At 55.5% G+C, this 13,399-nt stretch overlaps 1 protein-coding gene across 5 annotated transcripts in view; it reads right to left on the minus strand.

The window, feature by feature from the left end:
- Positions 1-2,055: 2,055 nt before the first annotated feature.
- Positions 2,056-13,399, minus strand: part of JUP (junction plakoglobin) — a 50,870-nt gene continuing 39,526 nt past the window's right edge. For 4 of the 5 annotated variants that reach the window (XM_073326260.1, XM_073326261.1, XM_073326262.1 and 1 more), the window contains exons 7-15: positions 12,552-12,655; positions 8,272-8,610; positions 7,734-7,889; positions 7,008-7,127; positions 6,624-6,774; positions 5,887-6,008; positions 4,884-4,923; positions 3,932-4,089; positions 2,056-2,916 (exon numbers count right to left, since the gene is read on the minus strand). In XM_073326260.1, coding sequence (XP_073182361.1) covers positions 3,956-4,089; positions 4,884-4,923; positions 5,887-6,008; positions 6,624-6,774; positions 7,008-7,127; positions 7,734-7,889; positions 8,272-8,610; positions 12,552-12,655 — 1,166 coding nt within the window. In that variant the 3' untranslated portion in view covers positions 2,056-2,916; positions 3,932-3,955. Of the gene's footprint in view, positions 2,917-3,931; positions 4,090-4,883; positions 4,924-5,886; positions 6,009-6,623; positions 6,775-7,007; positions 7,128-7,733; positions 7,890-8,271; positions 8,611-12,551; positions 12,656-13,399 lie in introns of those variants that run through there. The other variant, XM_073326265.1, reaches the window with a different exon arrangement.

The raw sequence follows: 13,399 nt of genomic DNA on the forward strand, positions 1-13,399 counted from the left end.
GAGGCAGGCAGTGGGGCTCAGGCCATAGGAGAATAAACCCACGTATTTAGAGTACCCATGTTACACACCACTCAAGTTTACCAAACACAGAGGGCACGGCCGAGAGACCATGGCCAGCACAAGGAAGCAGGGGCCTTGCTATTGTGTCCCCCTGCACCACGAACGCCCCCACATGACAGTGCCCTCTTCCCTTTCCCCACCCCGACCCAGCCGGAACACACCGCAGCACTGAGGGCAGATCTGCCCTGGCTTGGCTTACGCAAACCCTGCAAGACAACACCGCAGTGAGGAGGGGAGAGACCCTGGCATCACCCCCCTTGCCTACAACAGTTCAGGCAGCAGGGGCAAGGCAGGGGCCATGGGGGCCCCACCACAAGGGTGGGGTGGTGGGAAGTGCCCTGCATGAAAAGTGCACCTTGCCTGCCGAGTTCATCTGGCTCCTACGGCCTCTTCCAGGCTCCGACCTCCGTCTCCCCTTTTCCCATTGAAAAGGAAAGGCAGAGCTCCCCGGGGCCACTCAGCAGCACCAGCCCTCCTCTGCTGTGCTGCCCGAAGTTCTCCCACTCTTCCCTGGCACCAAAAGAGATGGGGAACTGCAGGAGTCATTCATGGAGACGAAGCCCCAGCTCAGCAATGAGTGGTTAGCAGGGGGACTCCGGGACTTGCTGGAAATTGTAGACTTCAAGCTGACCACGGCCCCTAGAATCACTCCCGAAGGGGGATTGGGTAGGGATGCCATCTCCTACATCTGGGCACTTTGCTCTAAAGCCCTTAATCCCATCCCCACTGAGAGCCAACTCCCCGCGCTGCGAACCAGCTAAAGACGTCAGCACAGCGCCTGCAAGCAGCCGCTCTGTTTGTGGTAACTGCGAATAGCTCGTTTCCGTCCTCCGGCACCCGGGCACACCTTCACCAGGCAGTCCCAGGCAGCAGCTGCCAGCTGGCGTCTTGGTGGGAACATTTCCTCTCGCTGCCTGTCCCACAGAACACGGCAGCTAGGTTAGACTGCAGTGAACCAGCTCTTTTAACCCAGGCTATTGCAGTTCCATCCTGCCTCAGTCCTATCAAACCAGGGAGCTGGCGCTGGCAACAAGCGTGTTTATTCCCCAGGATTCATCACATGAGCCGCGAGAGGCAGTGGAGAGGAGACACCGGTGCCGGACTCCATCTTGGGATGTATTTTTCCACTGACTGGCATGGGAACCACACTTTGAAACAAAGGGTTCCTGCCATATGCAAAAGCTACATAAGGCAGGGGTGTGACATCATCATTGTTCTCACTGACTCTGCACCCAGGAAGAATCCTGGAAACACCTGAGGAACAAAGACTGAACTGGGGGAAATGCTGGACCCAGGCTAAAGGGAACACCTAGGGATTCCAAGCTGTAAGCAAGTGCAGCTTGCCCCTTAAGAATCTGCAGCCTGCTTGTATCATCACTTACAGTGAGGATCTGCTATTCATATGCAATCTACTTAGTATATTAAGCTTAGTTTGTGTTTTTTATTTGCTAGGTAACCTGCTTTGATTTGTTTGCTATCGCTTATAATCACTTAAAAAAAATGATCTTTTGTAGTTAAACTTTATTTTGCTTTTATCTAAAACCAGTGTGTGGGACTCATAACTCAGGGGAAGAAAGCTGTTGCATATTCCTCTCCACATTGAAGGAGGGGGTGAATTTTATAAGCTTACGCTGTAGTTCCCTGAGCAGCACAAGATGGCATAATTTTGCATTTATACTCTAGAGGGGGTGTGTGCCTTAGGAACTGGGAGGTGCCCTAGCTGAAGCCTTCCCATGCAGGGGTTGGTTAAAGAGCCTGCCTGCACCTACTGCAGCTGGGCGAGTTCCTACCTGTATGTATGCTAGTGAAAATGCAGGCTGAAACCTGGAGAGCTTGTCAGCTTGTCAATATCAGTAGTGTAGAAGGGAGCCCAGACTGGTGGATCAGGGCGCTCAGTGGTACCCCAGTTCCAGGTGGCCCCCATTACACCCATTTCCAAACAAATGCCAACAGCCCAGGAGCTGACGCAAGTAGAAGAACCAGCTCACTGCAACATGGGGTTAGGGTGTTTTATTCTTTGCTTTGGTCTATACAAAAAACTTACAGAAATAATAAAATCCTCAGTTCCTGAACCACATTCCAAGAACATCGATCCCTTTCCAACAGAAGCAGTAAGCCATCAGATCTAGAGTCGCTTTAAAAATGCATGAAGAGAAGGGAAGAGGGGAAGGAAACACCACTCACCAGAAAGGAGACAGATTAAATTGTTCAATAGTAGATTGATACAAGGACAGTTCCTAGTGGTTAGAGTCACTCCTCTATAGTAAGGACAGTTGCACTGAAATTCTGTTCACCCACGTCTGATTGGAAGGAATAAAGCTGTTGACATCCCTTGGGCTAGAACAAAGATCCCAGGAAAACACAGCACCCTTTGTTTTCTGCAAACTCACTGGATTTGCTATTTTTAAAGTTTGTAGAAAGCAAAAGGCTCATTTTAAAATGTTAGATTATTTTTGTTAAACACTAAACACAGAACAGGAAGTGGGAAGTTAAAAAGCATGAACTTAAAATCAGACAGCAAAAGCCATTTGCACCATATTAAAAAATAAAAGAAATATATATTTATAGAAAAGACGATTACTGTCATGCCAATGGAGTTGGATAATGACGCGGGAGTCGCGTGTTTTAAAGCTTCAGAAACAGTATCTTGGCTTGGCTGGAGGGTGTTTGAAGCAATCTCAGGAGGAAAGGGCCTTTTTCACAGACCCACAGCAAAAAAGAAATAAAAACAAAACAAAATCTAAAAATAAAGCCTCTGGTGGGAATGGAAAAGTTGGTCTCAGGCACTTCTGTCTCCCAAGTCCCTCTTGCAAGCGCTCATCTCTGGAGCCACCCTCTTCTGCCCGGACAACACACCTGTAGGAGGAAGGACAGCGTCAGACAGCTGATAGGGGTGTAACAGGAGGAACAGCAGGTCTATCAGAGTGTGGGATCGTTCTCTGGGGCTAGGCTGGCCAAGGAGGAAGGCATGCTGAAGGGGCAGTCCTGGGCTGCCTGGGGAAGTCTGGCTTAGCCCACTGACCTACTCCGCCCTGTCTCATGGTAGGGCAGGCAGCTATGCCATGGGTTGGCCATATTTGCAGGCAGCTGTACAATGGTTCCCACACCACTGTTCCCTTGTAACAATGAACGAGAGGAAACTAACCCAGCTACCCACAGCCGTCTCATGGGGAAGGGGCTGGGAGGGCATGGAGACCTCCTGTGGGGGGTGCACAGGTCTCAGTACCGGGAGATTGCCTGGAGCTAGTACCAGGGGGCAGAAGGGGGTCATTTCCCCAGAGCCCCCAAGCAGCCAGGAGCAGTGGAAATGCTGGTCAGCGGGATGGCAGTGGTCATGCACCTCAGACCCTCAGCACTTCAACCCTTCCCCTCCCTCACCCGCACGTGGTCCCTTCATCCCAGCAGCCACTGGTGTGTGGACTGCAGCTCGGCCAAGCTCATCTACTGCCCTCTTGTTGGATCCCGTAGCTCTCACGGGTCCGGGGAATGTCCCATCCCTGGGAGTCTCACCCCAGGCTCTGCTCTGCGCTTTCTTCATTGCTTGGGGTCCACTGACCCATCAAACCCCCTGCCTGGCCCTAGTTCTTGGGCTCTTGCCTAGAGGTGGAAAGTTGCCTGGAGCCCTCAAACTGATGCCAGGAGCCCAGAGGTGGGGAAGGACACGCTGGCAGAGTAGATGTGCTCATGGAAGGCCCAGCAGTCCCAAAGCTGTGCACCAGAAGCCAAGCTATCCAGCCACAGCTCGGCACGGCCATCCTCCTCTGTCCTCAGATACGAGCAGGACAATCCCCACACTGCTGCCCAGGTCAAGACAGTCCCTCCTCCCAGTCCCAGCTGGGCTCCCTGCCAGGCAAGGCAGTGGTGGTCTTACCTTGTGCAGTGCCTGAGGAGCGGGTTAAGCGAGCATGTGTTCAGGGTAGTGACCTCGGACGCCATCACTGTAGGTGTCCATGGGGTAGTCTCCGTCCATATCCATGTTTATGTCCAAGGGGTCATCACCCGGATACATACGATACCCAGCATCCATATCTAGCCACCAGGGGGAGAGGGCAGCCGTTAGCCCGCATGCCAGCCACTGAGCGGAGAATTAGCACCAGCTCTGTGCTCAGGTGGGGACACCCCAGCTCCCATCCAAGCATTACAACTGCCCTCCCGGCCACTGAGGCTGCATCAGAGCTGGGGTCCATCAAGCCCAAGGCCTGACAGGCAACAGCACCAAATACTGCAGGAGACCCCAACACGGCCAGATACGGAATAAGGGAAAGTTTCTTCCTGCCCCCCTTGGAGGCTGGCTCGTGTCCTGACGCAGGAGGAATAAAAGCCCCAGCTGGCCTTGGCCGGGGCGACACCAAAGCTCCTGGCCACACACTTCGCCTACAGGCAGCAGCGCGCTCTCCTGCAACGGGACGTTCCAGAGGGGAGCGGACGCTGACAGGGCTTGAACTGGAAGCAGGACGGCTCAGGAAACTCGAGTGAGGCTGGGGCTCCCAGGAGGGAGCAGAGAAATTAGTCTCCATGTACAGAGCATGGCAATGCCATGCTGCCAGTCACCTGGAGCCTGGCGTTTGTTCGTAGCCCAGTGTTTAGTTCTCCTGTGCCCGGACACTAAAACCCGGCCAGCGAGACGTACACGGGGCCCAAGCCATGCCATGCTGGGGAGCGGAGGCAGAAGGCTACAGCCACCTGACGGGCGCTTCCGGCCAAGTGGCCCAGCAGGGCCCCCAGCTCAGATGCACCGTTTGGTGCCCCGGCAGGCATTGGCAGCACAAGCCGGCCCTGCCGAGCTTGGCGGTTTCTGCAGTAAGCACGTGCCCAGCACTTACCCTCCGGGTACGGCTCATTGATCGGGATCATGCTCTGCGCCTAGGGAGGAGACACACACAGGTAACACGAGGGCGCAGAGACACAAGGGCTGTTTGGGGCCAACCTTCGCATGGTGCTTGGAACACGCACGTGGGGAGAATTAGCTTTTCCCGGCAGCAACGGCTTTTGAGAAGAGGGTAACAGGACCTTATGGTGCTGGGACAGCCATGGCAGCAGCTTCCCTGCAGTCTCTGGCCAGCTCCCTCCTGGGAGCTGGGACGCTGGAACGAAGGCTCCTGGAGCCTCTGGGGTGGTACCAATGCCGAGCTGTTTTATTGGAGGAATCACAGCTCCTGGGGAGGAGCGGGGGGCTCGTGCTACCTGGGGATGCTGCATGAGCACCCCCATCTGCCCAGCTCACGGGCTGATTGCAGCCCCAGGAGGCCACTTGTGGCCAGGATTCTGTGCCAATGCAAGATGCCTGCAGCAACAGGAAACCCAGCTCCCACCAGCCCACCAGCCCCAGTGCAGGGAGACTCAAGGGTTGTGGACAGATCATGTTGGACCAGTTTCTAAATGGAGCTTAGATGTTCCAGCCCTGAGTCCCCCAGTACAAGCATTAAGCCCTCCGTTTACTAACCCCTCCCACCTAGGAACAGGCACCCCCGTGCCCTGCCCCTGCCCCCACCCTCCCCATTGCAGACGGTCACATGCTCAGGGCTAAGTGGAAGATGTGGCTCACGTTCTTCCTGGCCCAAGTTCCACTAGAATCCCCTGGGCCCTCTGAGCCACGGAGGGACACGTGGAGCTGAGCGGCCTCCCAGACACCCTGGGTACAAGCCCCATTCGTGGGCAGGGCACTGGGAGAACAATCTCATGGAAGACGTTAGCGCCCAAATAGAGCGCTCAGCTTGCGGGGAGGGGAGAGCTCCTGCATCGCTACCAAGGACCACGAGCTGGCCCTGAACAGTTCTAGAAGGAAAAGCCGTGCCCGACCCCACCCCGATACAGACAGGCACTTACTGCTTCCCAGGCAGCAGGGTCATGTTTGAAGAGGGAGTTGGTGAGCTCAACGGAGACGCGTTTCCTGTAGTCGGGGTTTTTGTCCTCAGAGATGCGGAACAGCACGGCTGCGGCGTAGGTGGCTGGACAGAGAGGGGGGAACGTTGGAAGAGGAAACCTCTAAATGCCAGCAGATGGCAGAGGGAGCCACGCTCCTCTCTGAGCAGATGGCTGAATGATTTCCACTTCAGTGGGCGGCTCTGCATTTAATTACGTTTCCTGTTGCCACAGGACTGCCACAGCAGCTCTGCCGGCACCGTCCCGAGAGCCTCCAAGCCCCAGGGGCCACAGCGCCGTTTCATGGAGCAGGGCCTGTGCACCGTCACCCTCCTGCTAAGTGCTTCCCACCCCCCAAGCCCCGGGGCTGGAGCCTAGTGTGAGAAGGAATGTCGAGGGAACGATAGCACTTCCTTTAAGTGCGTTCTGGTGTTGCAGCCCTGTGCATGGCAGAGGGGGCCACAGAGCGGGTGCCGAGCGTAGGAGACAGTCGAACCCTGTCAGCTGGCTAGGGCGTCCTGGTGGGGGCATGCTACAGCCCCCACGCTCCAGATGGCGGCAGCCCCGAGGCAGCAGAACAGGAGAAGCTGATGAGAACGGAACAGAACCAGGGCCTGCCCAACGCGCCGACTGAGCAGCTTGGCGCGAGCCCCACTGGGAGTCCCAGCTCCAAGCGCCTGGCTCCAGCTGGCTCGGCTCACCTGTGCCTTCGTTCCTGGAATGCAGCAGCTCCATCAGCGGAGCAGAGGCCCCCTCGGCATCAATCGTGTCAGCAGCTTCCTTGTCCTGGGCCAGCTCACACAGCACTCCAGCTGCCACCCGCTGGATGTTCTCCACGGGGGAATAGAGCAGCTGTCGGGGGAGGAAAAGCAGCGTGAGCCACTCCTGGCACCGCAAGCAAAGCCAAGCCAGGGCTGCTCAAGACCAGCTTCTCCGGCTGCCTTCACCCACCCCCCGAGGGAGCTACTGCACGTGCCAATCGGATGCACTGGGGCTCAGAGCCACCTGGACCGCCACAAGCCACCCTGGGCCTCCCGAAACCACCCCACCTCCCCTTCGCCTTGTGCTGCAACCCGAAGCCCAACCTGCACGAAGAGAGGAATCGTGTTGAGTCGGAAGATCTCCATGCGGTTCATTGGGTCCCGGGCCAGAATATGCAGGGCTCCTGTGCACCCCTCCACTATCTCCTCCATCTTCACTCCATCCTGCAAAGGGAGCAGTGATCAGCACCAAAGGACGACAGGTGTGAACGCACAGCACCGTACAACGGGTGTGGTACATGGGCGGAGGGAGGACAGAGCACAGTTCCTCGCCCTCCCACCTGCCTGGCTGCAATGGTTCATCACAGCTGACAAGAGTAGTTACGTCCTCCAGGGATCACCCAGCAGGGGGTGCTCTGAACACCAAGTGGCATCCACTTAGAGACCAGTGCTTGTATGGGATGGAGGGGATGGGACTGCGCGAAGCGCCTGGCCATGTCTTCCTGCGAGCTGACTGCATCACCTTCCATTCTGGCGCGTACACGGCTGCTGCTGCTGCCAGGCGCAGTCACAAGGGGGCAGGAGCAGCTGCTGGAGCGCTGCATGTCCAGGACTACGGCCCAGTTACAGCAGCCTTACCCACAGGCCCAGCACATGGAGCTGCCAGGGCAATACCCAGTGGGTGTCCAGGGGCCGAGTGGAGGCTTCTCGTTCCAGAATAAGCCAACCGAGCAACGCCCTGTGCGCCAGGATCCCTGGGACACAGGGAAAGGCCCCACCGGGCAGGCGCTCCCCAGCTTGGCCATTGGCCCCTCCCGCATCTGTACTTACTGTGTACGGCTGCTGCGTGCCAGCTGCCACATGGCGCTGGGCATCTTGGTGAGCCTTCACCAGCAGCTGGACCAGGCGAGGGATCACGGCAGCCTCCTGCAGTGGGGCGTGGTTAGCCGGGCACAGGGCCAGGTTGCGGATCAGACCAATAGTGGCCTGGAAGAGAGGAGGATGAGGCCATCAGACCGGGCACTGGCTGAGGCAGCAGCTGTAGGTGCTCAGGACTCCTCCATTCAAGAAAGGGACTGGACATGCCAGGAGCAGAACTTTGCGTTTAACCTCCCGTGTCCCCAGCACGAGCCCAGCTGCAAAGCCAATATTGCACCGGCTCTGTACGCACTCAGCAGGGGGTTCAGAACCAGCCGCCCCAGCTCCCTGCTCACTAGCGCCAGCCGCTACGTCTCAAACCAGTTCCCTCTCCTCCACAGGGAGCTTGGGGGGAGGTTAGCATGGCTCGCTGGGCATCAGGCAGAGCTCAACTGAGCCCCAGCGTCGCCCTCCCCCAACGGACGCTCCAGAGCCCCTCTTGCAGTTTTACCTTGACCAGCGGCCACTGGTTGGGCTGGTTGAGGAGCTTGACGATCGCTGGGATGCCGTAGTTGAGCCGCACCGAGTTCTGGGCCATCTCTGCCTCTGGGTGCCGGCTGGTGAGGTGCCGCAGGGCGCAGACAGCCGGCTCAGTGATGTCCTCCTTGTCGCCTGCTCTCAGAATGGTGTGGATCAGGGCTTCCACCCCATTGGACTGCGTGACCAGGGTCTTGTTTTTGCTGTTGTTGCAGGTCAGGTTGGAGAGGGTGCCGGTGGCGCAGGTCAGCACGTTCACGTCGTCTGAGCTCAGCTGGTTGACCAGGATCTTGAGGACGCCATCCAGACCCTCCTACAGAACAGTGAGTAGGTGACAGTAGAAGCAAGACGTCACACCTGTCCTCTTCACACAGGCCATCAACTGCAGCATGGACAAGACAATGGACTAGGCCCAGCCTGTCCCCTCCTCGTTGGGCTCAGCTCTACAGCAGCCACAAGCTGCATCGTAAATAGCCCCAGGCCCTTTCCCAGAGCTCTGCTCCCTCCTGCCCCACTGCTTGATAAGGTGGAAGCAGAGCTGCTTGTCTGTTCACACAGCTGAGCCATCCCACATCACAGCAGGCTCCTCCATGCAGGGAGTCCTCTGCCCCCACCTCCAAAAACATAACTCTCTGCCTAAGGGGCCGCTTCAGACCACAGGGAGCTCTGCTCGGAGGGTGGTGGTGTCACGGGACGCCCTGCGTCACTGGATTCACCACACACTACACTATAGCCGCACAGGAGCGCTCATGCCAACTCGCAGCAGTGCCAGCTAGGAATGGCCCTGACCCATGCAGGCCAGTAGGCCTGAGAGTCACCAGCCCAGTGCTTTGGAGACATCAATCTCTGTGTGCCACGAGAACGCTTAGCTAGCCTGGCGAGCCGGTTTCAGGTAGATGGCAGCTCTGGCATTAGGGAACCTTGGCAGACTGTGCCAGGCTGGAGTGGGAGAGGAGTTGTAACTTTAAAGAGCGGTAAGGTGAAGTTAGCAAGTGTTGTGTCAGAGCATGCTGACGGGAGGGGTCGACACTGCTGCCTAGGCACAGGAAGCACTGGACAGATTCACTGGAGAGGACCACACGCGTGTCACTGCAGAAGGTCCTGCGAGCTCCAGGCCCCACCCCCAAGCGAGCTAGAGGAACATGATAATTAGGCATCAGGGATTCAGAACCCCAATTGCGCACCCATCGGGACACAGCCTTGAAGGTCACGTAACTGCTTAGTAAAGACAATGCAGAGCATTGTACAGATGAAGGGCAGATGGTGAAAGACTAGTGTTCCTCTGAACACCATTTGCACCAACCAAGCCCGTTCACCCCACCTCATGCCAGGGAGACTAGATTTGTAGAGGGCAGAGCACCCCTGGGACTGAGGAAGAGATCAGCTGGAACATCAAGCAGACAGCAACACCTTGGCAGGTGGAAATGTTTCCAGGAGGGCCCTCACAAAGGAGAATTATTGAGCTGCCAACTCTATCCCCCCCCCACTCTCTGCTCTCCCTCAAACCCTGGTTGGAGCATGCAGTAGGAAGCTGGGGAGTTTATCATCTGGTCACACTTGAGATCTGCCCATTTAACTCCTCAAAGAGTGAAGATTACAAGGTACCACCCAGATGCGCTCCTTCCCCTGGGAACCAGGCTCCCTCTGGGGCCCCCAAAACTGTGCTGTTTGGGTCGATGGCTTGGCGGACTCCAGCAGGCCCGAGAACATGCACAATTCAACAACCCTTCCTCATGCCAAAGGCCAACTATTGTTCCAACTCAAGCAGGGTGTCTCAATGCAGTAAGAGTCTTGCTTGCTGCAATATTTTCTTAGAACAAGAGTCCCAGGCCTCTAGACTCCTGTAACCATAGCTAGCTCTCTGCACTGTTTGGACAGCATGAGTGACAGATGCTCCAGACATGTGCAGCTTTACTTAGGAGTTTAGTATCTTCGCCAGGTTTCCCCTGCCGGAAACATGCAAGTGATACAATCCCCAGCTGTTCAGAGCAGTATGACAAGCCAGCACGCGCACTGTGGGTGATCATGGGGGTCACTAGCGGCAGGACTGAGGGATTTAAGAATAGCCAGAAGGACAGTGGGAGATGGGGGTGGGGTCTTGGGTCCTGGTTAGATAGAGGATGCAAAGGAGTTAAGTCAGTAGACAAAGCTGCATTCCCCTGTTTGCTATTTAGCAGAGCCTGAACACCAAATGTTTCATTTGTTAATCTCACTGGAGACGGAGTTACATGCCTTCCAGAAATGATCCCAAATACTTTCCACGCTGCATCAGATCCTAATCCATGTGGAGGGTCAGGCCAAGCACCATGTGGGGAACACATCAGGAAGCAGTGGAAAGGCAGGGGGTGGGGGAAGAGGAACCCTGGATGTCAAAGCAAGCAGCTTGGTGAAACTTCAGGGGCGTCTGACTCTTCTGCTCCCTTCCTTGTGCGGACTCCACCCCACCCTCCCCAGCCACGCTCCCACGGTCCTTCCACAAATACCATCAGCCTGACGAACAATGGCTTCCTCGCTGACTGTCAGAACAATCTGGCACCAGCCCTGGGAAGTCAGAAGCAAGCCCCAGCACCGGTTCTGCAGCAGGGGAACACGGGAGACGCCTTTCCAAGGGTGCTGACACAGAATGGCTTATGCCTTCGCCAGACTCCTGGCCCCACCCCTGTGGGTGCGGTGCATGGGCTGGCAGCACACAGAAGCATGTACTTACAGGGGGCGCCTTCTCCCCACTGGGTCCTGGAGATGGAGTGTAAGTCAGACACAGGCAGGGAGAGGACAGACTGCCATCCTGGTGTGAAGAGGCCCCAGGCGCCCTTGGGAGACCCTGAGCACTAGGAAGCCAGCATTTGACAGGGTAACTGGCCCAGTGGACGGGAGAAGCAGTAGATGGGATGTACCTTGATTTTAGCAAGGTTTTTGACAGTCCCACATAAGAGTCCCATAAGCCAGCTAAGGAACTGGGGTCTAGATAAAATTACTATAAAGTTTGGTGCTCAGCTGGCTGAAAGACTGTTCTCAGCGAGTAGCTATCAATGGTTCACTGTCAAACCGGCAGACGTATCTAGTGGGGTGTTGCGGGGTTCAGTCCTAGATCCGGTACCATTCACTAGGTTCATTAAATGACTTGGAGAATGGAGTGGAGAGTGTGATTGTAGGATTTGCAGAGGACACCCAGCTAGGAGTCGCTGCAAGCACTTTGGGGGACAGGATTAGAATTCAAAACAAATGGACAAATTAGAGAATTAGACTGACATCAACAAGATGAAATTCCAATAAAGACAAGTGGAAAATACTTCAGCTGGCAAGGAAACAAAGCAAATGCACAGCTACAAACTGAGGAATGGCCATCTAGGCAGAATTACTGCTGAAAAGGATCTGGGGGCTCTAGGGGGTCACACACTGAATCTGAGACAATGTGATGCAGCTGCGAAAAAGGCTGACCTCATTCTGGGGCATATGAACGACACGGGAGGTGAGTGTCTCACTCTATTCGACACTGGTGAGGGCCCACCTGGAGTCCTGTATGCAGTTCTGGGCGCCGCGCTTTAGGAAAGCTGCGGACAAATTGGAGGGAGCCCAGGAGAAGACCATAAAAGTGACCAAAGGTTTAGAAAACCTGGGAGGTTTTCTGGGAGGAAAGGTTAAAAATCTGGGCGTGTGTAGTCTTGAGCAAAGGAGACTTGATAGTCTTCGAACATGTTAAGGGCTGTATAAAGAGGACAGGGATCAATTGTTCTCCATGGCCACTGGAGGTAGTACAAGTAATGGGCTCACTTGGCACCACCGGAGATTTAGGTTAGATAGTAGGAAGAACTCTCAGAGCAGAGAAGCTCTGGGACACGGTTCCATGGGAGAATGTGGAATCCCTGTCACTGGAGGTGTTCAAGAGCAAGTTGGACAAATCCCTGTCAGAGGAGGTTTAGGTTTACTTGGTCCTGCCCCACTGCAGGAGGCTGGACTTGGATCTCTCAAGGTCCCTTCCAGCCCCACATTTCTAGGATTTCCATTACTTCCTGCTGTCCCCATGGAAATTAAGCCATTGCAACAGGACTGTGAAGGGAGCTGCTCCTTGGAGTCAAAGCTGGGTAAGAACATCCCCTCTGGACTTTGGATGTTGGGCTCAGTGCAGAACAGGCTAAGATCAGGTATCCCCACAGAGCACCAGACAGGTGATTAATGCTCTACAGTCTATTCAGGAACAGGCCTTGGAAATGCTTATTTGAGGCTTCTACAATGGCTGGATTCCTGTGCACTCACCTGCTTGGTGGCCACATCAGAGAGGTTCCTCAAGGTCCACAGGCAGTTCTGTACGAGCCTTGGGCTGGAGCTGGTCAGATGTTTCCCCAGAGCTTGCATGCCACCTGAGGGAAGAAACACAAAGCCCAGCCCAGCTGTAATTAGCCTCAACATCCAAGCTGCCCAGCACCATCCAAGCATGTGAGAGGCTACACATGGGTTTGGGCTCTTCAGACAGCCCTTTGCAACACTAAGTCTGAGGCCACCATCTCTCCTTGTACTGTAGAGAGACAAAGGCAGCATCACCGCTGGCCAGCAGGGCTAGCAGCAATTCTGCCCCCTTGCTCTTCCCCAGAAGCACATGTCTGCACAAACCTAAGCAAAAACAACTCGCATTTGTCCTCAAAAAGTTTCCACTAGCATGTGTAAGAAGCCAGAGTACGAGTGCCCAACTCATGGCAAAGCTGGGATGGCAGCCCTGACACAAGGGCACTAATCAGAGATTAACCCATTCCTGTAGCTTCGCAACTGCTTTGGCCACTCCATAAAGCACCCCGCAACTCGAGTAAAGGTGCAAACAGGCCCACCTCCCGTCAGAGGTGTCTGTGCACCCAGAGGAACCAGTCGCTACGACCTCCTGGAAATGCCCCTCCTCCAGATGAGCTCTCTGGAAACAGGTGACAGGCCATGGGAGCAGAGACCTAGCCAACATGGAAAGGGAAGTGGCAAGACAGACTGTCACTCCGTGGCATTCGAGCGAGTGAGAAGTGTGGGTAGCATCCTGACAGGAGTAGAGGAGACTAACAGGGTGGCGTTAGAACACTAAAGTTCTAGAGAATTGTATGGAAGCCTAGAGGGACCAACCACAC

Source organism: Lepidochelys kempii, chromosome 27, assembly GCF_965140265.1.
Source record: "Lepidochelys kempii isolate rLepKem1 chromosome 27, rLepKem1.hap2, whole genome shotgun sequence".
Classification (NCBI taxonomy): domain Eukaryota; kingdom Metazoa; phylum Chordata; order Testudines; family Cheloniidae; genus Lepidochelys; species Lepidochelys kempii.